The following is a 12,194-nucleotide window of genomic DNA, read 5'->3' as shown; positions in this document are numbered from 1 at the left end:
CTTCTCCTTCGAGACTGGGAACACAGTGAGGATGGCTGCACCCACGACATCTGCTCAGCACAACCTAGAAGTGCTCGCCAGAGCGGCCAGGCAAGAAAAAGAAATAAAAGGCATCCAAATCAAAAAAGAAAAAATGGGGCACCTGGGTGGCTCAGTGGGTTAAAGCCTCTGCCTTCAGCTCAGGCCATGGTCTCAGGGTCCTGGGATCAAGCCCCACATCGGGCTCTCTGCTCAGCAGGGAGCCTGCTTCCTCCTCTCTCTCTGCCTGCCTCTCTGCTTACTTGTGATCTCTGTTTGTCAAATAAATGAATAAAATCTTTAAAAAAAAAAAAAAGAAAGAAAAAGTAAAATTGTCTCTGTTTGCAGATTACATGATCTTGTGTGTAGAAAACCATAAAATATATGCAAAATCTGTTAGAACTAATAGATAGGGGGGTGTCTGGGTGGCTCAGTTAGTTGGCTGTCCATTCTTGATTTTTCCTCAGGTCATGATGTCAGGGTCATAAGATCAAGCCCTGTGTCAGGCTGCAGGCTCAGCTAGGAGTCTGCTTCTCTTCTTCTCCCTCTACCCCGGCTCCTCCCTCCACTCGTGCTCTCTCTTTTTATCAAATAAACAAATATTTTTTTAAAAAGAAATAATCAACAAATTCAGTAAAGTTGCAGAATACAAAATCAATGTGCAAAAACCAGCTGCATTTCTTTATACTGATAATAAAATATCTGAGAAGGAAGTCAAAATAATCTCATTTACATTAGCATCAAAAAGAATAAAATATTAAAATATTATTAATATTATTATTAATAATTATTAATATTATTTTAGGAATAAACTTAACCAAGTAGGTGAATGACTCATTCATGGGAAACTATAAAACATGGGCGCCTGGGTGGCTCAGTGGGTTAAGCCTCTGCCTTCAGCTCAGGTCATGATCTCGGGGTCCTGTGATTGAGCCCCGCATCGGGCTCTGTGCTTGGTGGGGAGCCTGCTTTCACCTCTCTCTCTGCCTCTCTGCCTACTTGTGGTCTCTGTCTGTCAAATAAATGAATAAAATCTTTTAAAAAAAGAGAAACTATAAAACATGGATAAAAGAAATCTAAAAAGACACAAATAAATAGAAAGACATCCCATGTTCATGGGTTGGAAGAACTAATATTGTTAAAATGTCCATAATACCTTAAGCATGGACAGAGTCAGTGCCATTCCTATCAAAATCCCAGTGGCAACTTCTACAGAAACAAACAAACAAACAAAAAATCTAAAATTCATACAGAATCACAGGAGACCCCAAACAGCCAAAGAAATTTTAAGCGAGAAGAAGAAAGCTGGAGGCATCACACTTCCTTTTTTCAAAATGAATTACGGTGCTCCATAATTAAAACAGTATGATACTGGCATTAAAAACAGACATACATACCAGTAGAACAGAACTGAGCCCCAGAAATAAACACATGCATATAAGTACACGGTCAGCTGGTCTTTGATGAGTTTTCTGAGAATTCACTTTTGTTAATTTCATTGTGTTCTAGATTCAGAATAGCTATTTGGGAAGTATGGGATGGAAGCCCTATTAGTATATAATTTTTTGCCTTTTTAGTACTTCTGAGATTTTTAATCAGGAGTTAGTAAACACATCAACTGCAGCACCGTAGATGAGTATGAAAATATGCCCTAGCCTGTGGGTTCTCTACCGCACGGGGAAGAAGTGTGCGAAATCTTCAACAAACCTAACATGTACTTTAGAACAAGAAAATCTTATATTCATTTTATTATTTCAGATTTGTGCAGTTTGGTTTATACATAAGCCTATGTTTAGTGTTAAGAAGGAAGAGATCTATGTTTGGCACCTCTTTGGGTTTTTGTTTTGTTTTGTTTTGTTGCTTCTTTTTCTTTTGCTTTTCTTCTTTTTTTCCTTTTCCTTAGTGACTAATCTATGAAGTAACTAGAAAAGTTAGAAATGCATGTAGGATTTAGACATATGAATGAAGCTAATCTCAATATCCTAATATAAAAACCACCCAGCCAAGAAAAATGGTGAATACTACTTTATATTAAAACAGTTTAACCTAAGGTCAGAATTAAATTTTAAATTACTTGGCAATGTCGAATGGCGGCTTTTTTTGCATTATGGAGATGTTTATCAGAAGCTACGTTCTCAGGTAAGAATCTGCTTTGGCTTTAAAGTAAATGAGGAGAACCTTGAGCATAGTAGGGAATGACAGACAATTCTAATTCCAGTCAAGTTCTGTCACCGTTCACTGTCCTGAGACTCCGCTCTGCATGGAAGATCTCATTTCGCTGTCAGTGCTTGGGATGTTTGGGCTGGAGAGAATGATCCTGTCATTATGCTCCTCTGCTACAGTTCAGAGTAAATCATTCCAGAACTTTCTCTCTGCTTTCCTTTCCTTCCCCTTCTCCTGATTCTCCCTGCTTTGGCAAATGGGTATGCAGGTGGGGGAGGTTCATTCTCCTTGGGTCATGAAGGGAAACCCAACCAGCTCATTTCCGCGCCCACAAATCCTAGGTCACTGTGATGGTATCAGTAGAACTAGCATTGGATGACATTCGGAAAATCTGAGTGCAGCTGAATGCTGTGATTTCTTCTTCTAGGAGAATGAATGCATGAGAATAAAGATTTTGGGAGACTGCTACTACTGTGTGTCCGGACTCCCCATATCTCTCCCGAACCACGCCAAGAACTGTGTGAAAATGGGGCTGGACATGTGTGAAGCTATAAAGTAAGTGAAGGCACCATAGGGTCCTTTTTAACTGTTTGAGAATCTCTAGGTATGATTCTCACTCCTGACTGTTTCTGTTTTTCTGATACTGAGATTAAAAACATTATTGAACCTTTAAATATAAGTGTGCAGAGACCCAAATACTGGTGTGTGAGTAACTCAGTCCAAAGTAAGACTTCTGTAAAATTTTTATTGTTATGGTTAACCTTGAAGTACAGTGAGACCGAGGGAGAAATCTGCGGGCACGGAGAGTTTGGGTTGTTTCCAAAGTGATTTTTTTTTGCATTGAAATATCTTCTTTAATCTTAAGGAAAATCTCTGTGCTCTTACCATCTGACAAACAGTTTCTTTTTTTTTAAGTTTTTACTTAAATCCCAATTAGTTAACCTATAGTATATTAGTTTCATATGTGCAATTTAGCGGTTCAACACTTCCGTACAATTTCCGACAAACAATATGGCTACACTCGAGTTGTCGGGGAGAAGGTAGTTTTCATGACCAGATTGCAATTCAGTAAAATTCCAAAATTACTGCATCAAGTCAAAAATGCTCAGCTCTAAAAATTTAGTTGCAGTTAATATACACAGAATATGTTTTCTATATCATATTTATAGTTTCTTTCATCATAATTCTGGAGAGGCTATCCTTATGTCAAACAATGTTACCATTGACAAGAACCAGATAAAAGTGTAAGATAAAAATTAATTTCTGTTACCAAGGCCATAATACACTTTTTTAATAATGCCTGTGGTAGATTCCAGAATATTCTTAGTAATGGTAAAAGCTCTTATTTGATTATATGATTGAAAGGTTTTCGTGTATTGGGTTTTTTGATTGCCTATTTTAGTCAAGTGATTTTCCCATCTCCTGCGCACATTTTCAGTCTCAACGGGACAGGAATTATGTGGCTGATGCTCTGTTTCCTTGTCTCTGGTGTAGAGTCAATGGGGCTCCCAGTGGGAGAGTAGTGGTCAGGTTGTCACGTGTTTAGCCACTGTGGATGTGGGTCACGTGTGAAGTGAACTGAACAAGTTAGCAGGTGGCTTCCCCAGGCCCGTCCAGAGAGAAGCAGTGAAGCCCACACTGCCTGCTGTGGGTACTGGCGGTCCCAGTGCTAACGATCCTCTGGGTCGGCAGCAGTGATGACAGACCACTGTGGACAGATCAGTCTCGGGAGGCAAGGGAATTCAGTGGAATTGAGTTAAAACCAGAGATGGATGGATTAGTCAGTGTGGGAATCACCTTGTCCCTCCTGCTTCTTCCCCATAGTAACTCATTTGTCTTCTCTGACATGAAAAACATTTTTACTTTGTTTCAGATGTAATTAACTATTTCCAACACTCTGGGTCTAGACAGTGTAAGTGAATCTAAATAGTGAAACTAAAGGTTTTCTCCCAATTTATAACCTGCCCTTGGAGGCGATCTCCGTGTAGGTTTCCAACACCGGATGAAATGGGTTCTAGTGGGAGAAAGGGTTTTTCTAATGTACTTATTATGCGCATCAATAATATATCAGATTACTGAAGCCTGATTCCTGCTTTCGGGCCAACTCTTTCCCAGTTCTGTTACGTTTCCATTATTCCAGCACGTTGAAGAGCTTTTAGGAGGAAGGATACTTACCTTCTGCCCACTGGCATGTCAGCAGCCCATCAGTAATATATTTTCTGTTACATTTTTTTTATCATGGTAACATAATATCTAACATAATTACTGCACCATAGCATTTTTACATGTACAATTCAGTGGCATTAAGTACATTTAAAATACGTGCAACCTGCATCATGGTCCACTTCCAGGACCTTGTCATCAACTCAGACAGAAACTTCATCCCACTGAGCAGGAACTCCTCATTCCTCTCTCTCCCGAGCCCCTGGCAACCCCTTTTCTACCTTCTGCCTCTGCAAAGTTGACTTTTCTAGATGCCTCGGCGTGCGTGGAATCACACAGTATCTGTGGACTAGCGTTTGCCTGGTTTCACATAGCGGAATGTTTCCAAGATCCATCCACATTGTGGAATGTGTCAGGCCTTCATTCCTTTTAACAAGGGAGTAATTAAGTCCGTTATATGTGGATATACCACATTTTATTTATCCCTCTGTGATGGATACTAATAGCTCATGTGCAGAATCTCAGCAGTGTTATCAGATTTGAGGAACTTTCCAGAACTCTTGCTTCTAACTAAACTTGAGCTTCAATACACAGGCAACGAACGTTTGGTGTGTCTCTCTGCTCTGCACTCACTGACCAAGGGCATCCATGTTCTCTCTCCGTTAAATTCACCTGTTCGGCTTCTGTGCATTTGACAAAGTGATTAGTATTAGGTTGTTTTCTGGCACCTTCCATAAAGGGCAGGGACATAGAGGGCATCCCAGCAAATGTTAGGAATTCTTTGTTCTTCTAACATACAAGGGCAAGTATTTCCATTCCCATGCATGAACCATAGGATGAGGATGAATATGAAAATTCTAATTTTTTAAGAGAGAAAGAGTACACTCAGACTTGGGATTTCGCCGGGTGATCTCAGTGTTTTCCTGGGAGCCGGGAACATGGGTCCAGGAACGCTTGCTTATACTTTTCCTCCGTGTCAGGACCTCCCCACGCGTTCAGTACCTCATTCTCTGTCAGCTGAAGAACCACCACAGAGCACGTCAGCTGCGGTTTGGAACATTCCCAATGCTTAGAGAGGTTTCTTTTTTCCAGTCATGAAAATGTAAACTTCTCAACCGAGGAGGTAATAGGCAGAGTCCTGACTTTGTTAGTGATTAGGGTTCCTCCTCTTGAACTGGAATGATTGTCTTCTATGGTCACAAGCTTTGGCAACTATTGCAGTATTTTTGTAAAGCTCACACAGGTTGCATCCACATGCATTATAAGATGTGGTTAGTCAACTCATCTGAACCCTTGACCAACCCATTTTCCTAAAAAAAAAAAGACACAAAGGACATGGAGATGGTTTTAAAGAGGGTATTATGTGAAGCAAAATAAGACAGAGAAAGACAAATATCATATGATTTCACTCGTATATGGAATTTAAGAAATAAAACGTGAACATAGGAGAAAGGAAAGAAAAATAAGATAAAAACAGACAGGGAGGCAGACCATAAGAGAATCTTAATTCTAGGAAACGAACTGAGGGTTGCTGGAGGGGAGGTAGGTGGGGGATGGGGTAACTGGGTGATGGGCTTTAAGGAGGGGACATGCTGTGATGGGTACTGGGTGTTGGATTCAACTGATGAATCACTGAATTCTACCTCTGAAACTAATAATACAGTATATAGGTTAACTAAATTGAATTTAAATAAAAGAAAATTTTAAGTCAAATCATTCACCATTTTGTTAAAATGGTCAAACGTAAAGTGTGTCATCCATCCTTCTTTCCCTCTTGACTTTCTACTGACCGTATTTGATCAACAGAAATGTCATGTGGTTGGAACCCTTCTCTCAGTAACAGAGGATCTTAAGAACAATTATGAGTTCAATGTCAGATTTTTCAGGATCATTATCTCCCAAAGACAGAAGCACAGTAAAATCCTTCAGAAATGACCTGTGTCGATTAGTAAATTTATATCCAGTGTCCACGTTGCACCAGACCCTGAAGCCCCTGATGGGTATCCAGGTGTGTGTCTTTATGGGCTGCCTCTCGGAGAGCACATGTGGACACTGGACTCAGCGGGGCCGGAGCACCAAGGAGGGGTGGCCTCATCAACCTGGGAGGAGGGGTCAGAAAGCCTTCCCAGAGGAGGTCATGCCTCCAGCCGCTGATGGAAAACCAGTACCAGATGGCCACGGGATGCCTGTGCCCTGGCAGGAGAGGAAGGCTCAGAGAACGGCACCATCTTGAACAAAGGCTGAGAGTTGAGGACCATATGGTGCTCAGGCAGCCATAACCTGATAGAGGACAGAGCAACAGGGGCGGCCCTCCAGTGTCATGTTGAGGCCCATCGTGAGGGCAAGAGGGAAGCGTTGGATGAGTCGCATGGGACCAAATAAGTTGTGATTTTTTGTGTGAGAAAAACAGAGCAGGATGACAGGGAAGGAGGAAGTGACGGGAGGAGAGAGAATGCGAGGGACGGAACAGCCCTGCAGACGTCCTTTCTTTTACCTTGTAGATCCATTTCTTCTTGTCACTTCTTACCACTTTCAGCATGCTCAAGTGATGCCACTGTGTCACTGAAGCATGACATCCATGCCCCTGGCATTCTGCTCGTGTCCTGCAGCCACACCTGGTAGCCTGCGCCCTGCTGGGTGGCCGTCAGTGCTCACTGCGATCGCTTCCCTCCGCATGCGCCCTGGGGTAATTCTCTCCACGTACCTCGGGACACCTCCCTGTATCCTTCTCCTGCAGTCAGAGTTCATTGATAAATACATTCAGCTGGCAGAAATAAATAAGCTTTTCCATAGTTCTTCATTTGTCTTTGTAAATGACTTACTGATCGGGTCCCAAAGTATTTTTAAAATGATTGTTTTCAATTAGTTTCTTCTTAATGATACCTTCTTTACACATGATTAAAACTTTTTAAAGAGTTTTGTTGTTGTTTTTGTGAATGACTGTGCACAATGAAATGCTTTAAACTCATGGTTACTTTTTTTGAGAAATTCCTAATCAGGCTGATGTCATTAGGCTCACAAATACGGCGCCTGTCTCTTCTCAGCAGAAAGTATTCACGGGGGACATGCATTGTGCTAAGTGCTAGAATCGTAGACGGTGTCTCAGTCTGTTTCTGTCAATGTCACGTGACTCTAGTGTGACAATTCGCAGCAGGTGTCAGCAACTGATAGTTTTCTGATAATACGCATTTGCTGAAAAAGTCAAAGCTACAGCTGAAATGTTGCATCAGCACCAACGGTCCGGCCTGACCTGGCAGTCGTAGCCAGAGCCACAGAGCTCTTGGTCTGGTCTGGAAGCAACCAGAAAGTGCTCGCTTCGGCAGCACATATACTAAAATTGGAAGCAACCAGAAAGAAACGACCTTTCTCTTGGCCTCGAGCAGCAATCTGTTGCCACAGGAGGGAGTCCTGACTCTGTTTCCAGCAGTCTGAAAAATTCTGAGTAACACAGTGCCCTGAAACCTGGCCAGGTGTCAGAGGAAGAGGAGGGTGTTTCCAGAGGGTGATGCTTTTTTCCTTCTCTTCAGGAAAGTGAGGGACGCCACCGGAGTGGATATCAACATGCGCGTGGGAGTGCACTCTGGCAATGTCCTCTGCGGGGTGATTGGTCTGCAGAAGTGGCAGTATGACGTGTGGTCACACGATGTTACCTTGGCCAATCACATGGAAGCCGGAGGGGTCCCCGGGTAAGGCCAGTCTGGGTTTCCCTCTTCAAGCTGTGGGCAGGGTGAGGTGAGACCCACTGGGCGAGCAGATTGACAGCTGTCTGCCGGGTGTCTGATGGTTTCTGATGCCTCCATCAGCATCCCATGATCCCTGTCCAGCGGCCCCTTACATGAATTAGATTAACACGAACCCTTAAATCTCAAATCCACCACCCCATGATCCATGGTCAAAGACTCTGGCTATCAGATCGTGAATTACTTATATTTATTTGCAAGTGTGTGAATCGTGACTAGGGGAAAGGTGTTTTTTAATGCAGTGAGATGTGGCATTTCTCTATTACTGGTGACCTCTGAAGCCAATACTAGTGAAATGAGTGAATGGTACCGTCTCCCTCCAGTTAGAAGAGCATGGTTCAGACAAGAGAATTTTGATGGATGTGCTATAATTCGAAGAAACGTGGAAGCAAGCACTGAGAAAGAAAATCCATACTTTAATACACATCAGCACACTCCCTAAAATGCCTTTGGCCTGTGTTTCAAAAAAAATAGGGTCTCACGTGAAACTTCCATATAATTTTTATTTCCCATAATTTCTTTTTTATTCGCCATACTCACCACACCCGCTGTGCAGGTTTCTGTGAGTGCAGAGAAGCTGGAAATGTTAGTATCCTGTGACCTCTGCCAGCATCTTTCCAAAGCCCTGTTTAATAAAATATAAACCTGTATTACAGTCCCTTTTACCAAGTACATAGAGCCTTTCTTTGGGGGAGAAGAAATTATTTCTAAATTCACAAGTAAATAGAAAAACCTTCATGTTTATCCTTCCCTATCTTGACCGTGGTTTTTAAATGGCATTTCAGACGTGTTCACATTTCTTCTGTCACTCTGGAGCACTTGAATGGCGCTTACAAAGTGGAGGAAGGGGACGGTGACATCAGAGACCCGTATTTAAAACAGCACCTGGTGAAAACCTACTTTGTCATCAACCCCAAGGTCAGTGTTGTCGTAAAGAGTCTATAATTAACTTGTGACTTCTGTGATGAAGTTAGAAAGGGGCCAATTACTGACCCAGATAAGTGTTTTTAGTCAAGAATCTGTTGAATGCTTCGCTGGTCTTTGTCCCTAAAATGACTTTAAATGCATCGCAGTTTGATTATGGCACATGTTTTATAATCATAGACGGAAATATTGACTAAAGGAACAGTTGAAAACAATTGCTTGCTCCTATGGTAAGGTTACGCTCTGTGTGTTGAGTTATCAGTGTTAGTGAATGTGTACGTTAGTCCCCAATGCTTCTGGAAGTCTCTCCGTGTGCCCACCCTGGCAACTGAGAAACGACAGATGATAAAAGTCTGATGAGATGAAGTAGGATGAACATAGACAAAGAAGGAAAGGAAGAAACTTCTAGAAGATTAACCACAAAGTGTCATTGGGCAGACAGGGTGCACTTGGAGGCAGTAAACTCCTCGTTACCTGGAAGGCTCCCCAGGCCACCCCGAGAGTTCGGAGCTGTCTCGTGCTCTGTTCCCCCCAGAGGTCAGGCCCAAGCAAGGGCTTCCAGCTCTTCTTTCTCGTCGCCCTTCTCAAATTCCTGCCAAATGAGTGCGACTGCTATTTACAGATTAAGAATCTGAAGCTCCCGGGGGTTATGTAACTTCCCCACATCGCACAGCTGGTAAACAGTGCAGTCTATCAGCAAGAAACACCTCCGAGCTATCAAAGCCAGTCTCTCAGGATCCACAAGGTCAAGGGCATGGGTGCTCTCTGGCGGTAGCCTCCCTGGGGCTCCAGGTTCGCCTCTGGAGACACACGTCCGGCTCACCGGGGGGCTGATCTGGAGACAGACGTGTGTCAGTCAGGAAGAACTGTGGAGGGAGGAGGCCCAAAAAATGTGTACAGAGAACCTTGTGTTCCGGCAGGGAACACCCGGACGTGGACCCGTATGAGCATTCCGCACCAGAACACAGCCCAGCCTCTAGCACCTGCCGCTCTAGGAAACCTCAGTCGTCAAGAAAAGTTGAAACAGAGCAGCCTATCTTGCTTAAGAATTTGCTTTGTAAAAATGCCCATTAAAATGGCTGTTATTTTTTCCTAAGTTTAAACTACAGCTGTCTTTTACTCTCTGGGGAAAAAAAAAAATCACTCCACTCAGAGAGCTTGTAACACTGGAAACCAGTGTCCCTGAAGGAGGGGGGGGGCGCCAGAAGCCGTGGGGGGCGAGGGGGCAACACGGGAGGAACGCGGGCGTCGGGGCATGGGAGCAGGCAGGAGACGTCGGCCCCTTTGTGTGCGGGGGTAATGCTTTGTTTCTCACCCCAAGGGAGAGCGAAGGAGTCCTCACCTCTTCAGACCTCGCCACACTCTCGATGGAGCCAAGATGAGGGCCTCCGTGCGCATGACCCGGTACCTGGAGTCCTGGGGAGCAGCCAAGCCCTTCGCCCACCTGCATCACCGAGACAGCATGACCACAGAAAACGGCAAGATCAGCACCACGGTACGCTCCCCCCGGGGCCCGCAGCGCAGAGTGCCGGCCCCTGCGGCCCCCAGCACGAAAGGCAGGCCTCTCCTGCCCAAGTAACGTAGGTCTGTAAAGAAGCAAGCTTTCCCCTTCCCCTTGGGGAGGCCCCTGCAGACAGCTGTTTGGGTGTGAATGAGCGCCAGGCTCACGTGGCTGAGGGTTTGAACCAGCATGATTTTGCATGAGAACTTTATAACCCAGGACCATTTTATTTATTTGTTATTTCATTCAGTTCTTAGCAACTGAATACAGTTGAACTTCTTTCTTTGTTGTTGTTGTTGTTGTGGCATTTTGCTTGTTTGCATTCATGAAGCAGAAACCCTAGGCATCCCAACCAGGGGGCAGATGAAGGCGTGATGCCCTTGTGGGTTGAATCAGCTCCAGATTCTTTTCATGGTGGGCACGTTCAAGTCATGTCCGTGGCAGTGAGAGCTCTGTTGTGTAGCTCCTTACTTACGACACTCTAGCTTCCACCGGCTCATCAAGTGCCAACGCTCCTTCCAGCAGGGACACTTTCAGTCAGACAGCTGCAAGGCAGATAGAAAATACAAAGACCCACAGGGGGCCGGAAGAGTAACTATGGCGAAGCACTTAGAATAATCCCAAAAGCATTGTTAGATTTTTAAAACTATCTCTGAGTAAAAATTCATGTATAATGGCGTTAATTGTACTAAGGAGGCAGTTGAGACAAAAAAGACAGTGGAATGTTACCTAGTCCTCATCGGCTGATGAGAAAGACGCATGAGATTGTCCGTTGAAAGCGAACTTTTCCAATTCCTCCCGGCAGCCCACGGTGATGACATCCAAGCCCCCAGACCCATATTCTTGTTTTGACTTTGTTAGATCTCTCCTCTCAGCTTCCCTGTGTTTTTTCCCAGCTAAAAAGTAAATGTGATATGACGGAAGGCCATATCCCTTGGTCGACCAGAAAGCCCACCAAGACAGGTCCGGGAGCAGTTGGCCGTCTGTTGGGAAGTGTGAGGCCATGAGTAGCAAACAAGTAAACAGATACTTCACTGACTGGGTCACCCAGGTGCCCCCGAGGAGAGGGTGTCTTAAGAAAATCCCAAGGCTTTGTTTAGTACAAGAAGCCCCTACAACTGTTACTCGTCTGTGTCCTGTGCTCACTTTGAGAAGGACCCCAGCGTCATTCTTATTAATACGTTCCAGGGTCAAAGAGAGTCTTTGCCAATTTAGTCATTTCTCTTCCTTACTGCCCTCCCCGGAACCGAACTGACTCTTGACTGAGCGTTGATGGAGCTGGTGAATAACTCGTGACTTCACCTTATGTGATACGGGCCCGCGTCGGTGGCTCATACACTTCCTGTAAGGAGACCCAGAGTCCAGTTATTCTTTAAAAAATACCTTCCCTTTCACCAGGCTACATACAGCCCCTAATGTGACGCGGGAGATGAACCAGCGAAGGAAAGTGTCTTTGGGGCCACTTGGAGCAGCTTTGTTTCAACTTTAAATTCCACCACAAATGGATCCACGTGGATCTTCTGGGGTTTTCTTAAGGAGCACTTGCTGGCATGTCCCCCACTGATAACCCTGATCAGCGTCTCTGTCTCTGTCCCTTTTCCGCAGCTGCCCCACTCACCTGCGGGTTTGTTCTTTTCCATCAGTGAGTCGTGGGTTTACACACTTAATCAAGGGCGGTGGTTTCT

The 12,194-nt window shown here is 44.2% G+C and overlaps 1 protein-coding gene across 1 annotated transcript in view; it reads left to right on the top strand.

Moving 5' to 3' along the window:
- ADCY2 (adenylate cyclase 2) overlaps positions 1 to 12,194 on the top strand; it is a 406,568-nt gene that overhangs the window by 286,364 nt on the left and 108,010 nt on the right. The window contains exons 7-10 of the mRNA XM_082723386.1: positions 2,609 to 2,736; positions 7,872 to 8,030; positions 8,870 to 9,002; positions 10,330 to 10,503. Coding sequence (XP_082579512.1) covers positions 2,609 to 2,736; positions 7,872 to 8,030; positions 8,870 to 9,002; positions 10,330 to 10,503 — 594 coding nt within the window. The remainder of the gene's footprint in view (positions 1 to 2,608; positions 2,737 to 7,871; positions 8,031 to 8,869; positions 9,003 to 10,329; positions 10,504 to 12,194) is intronic.

The sequence above is a fragment of the Mustela nivalis genome, assembly GCF_964662115.1.
Source record: "Mustela nivalis genome assembly, chromosome: 3".
NCBI lineage: Eukaryota > Metazoa > Chordata > Mammalia > Carnivora > Mustelidae > Mustela > Mustela nivalis.
This window is presented reverse-complemented; position numbering and strand designations above follow the sequence as displayed.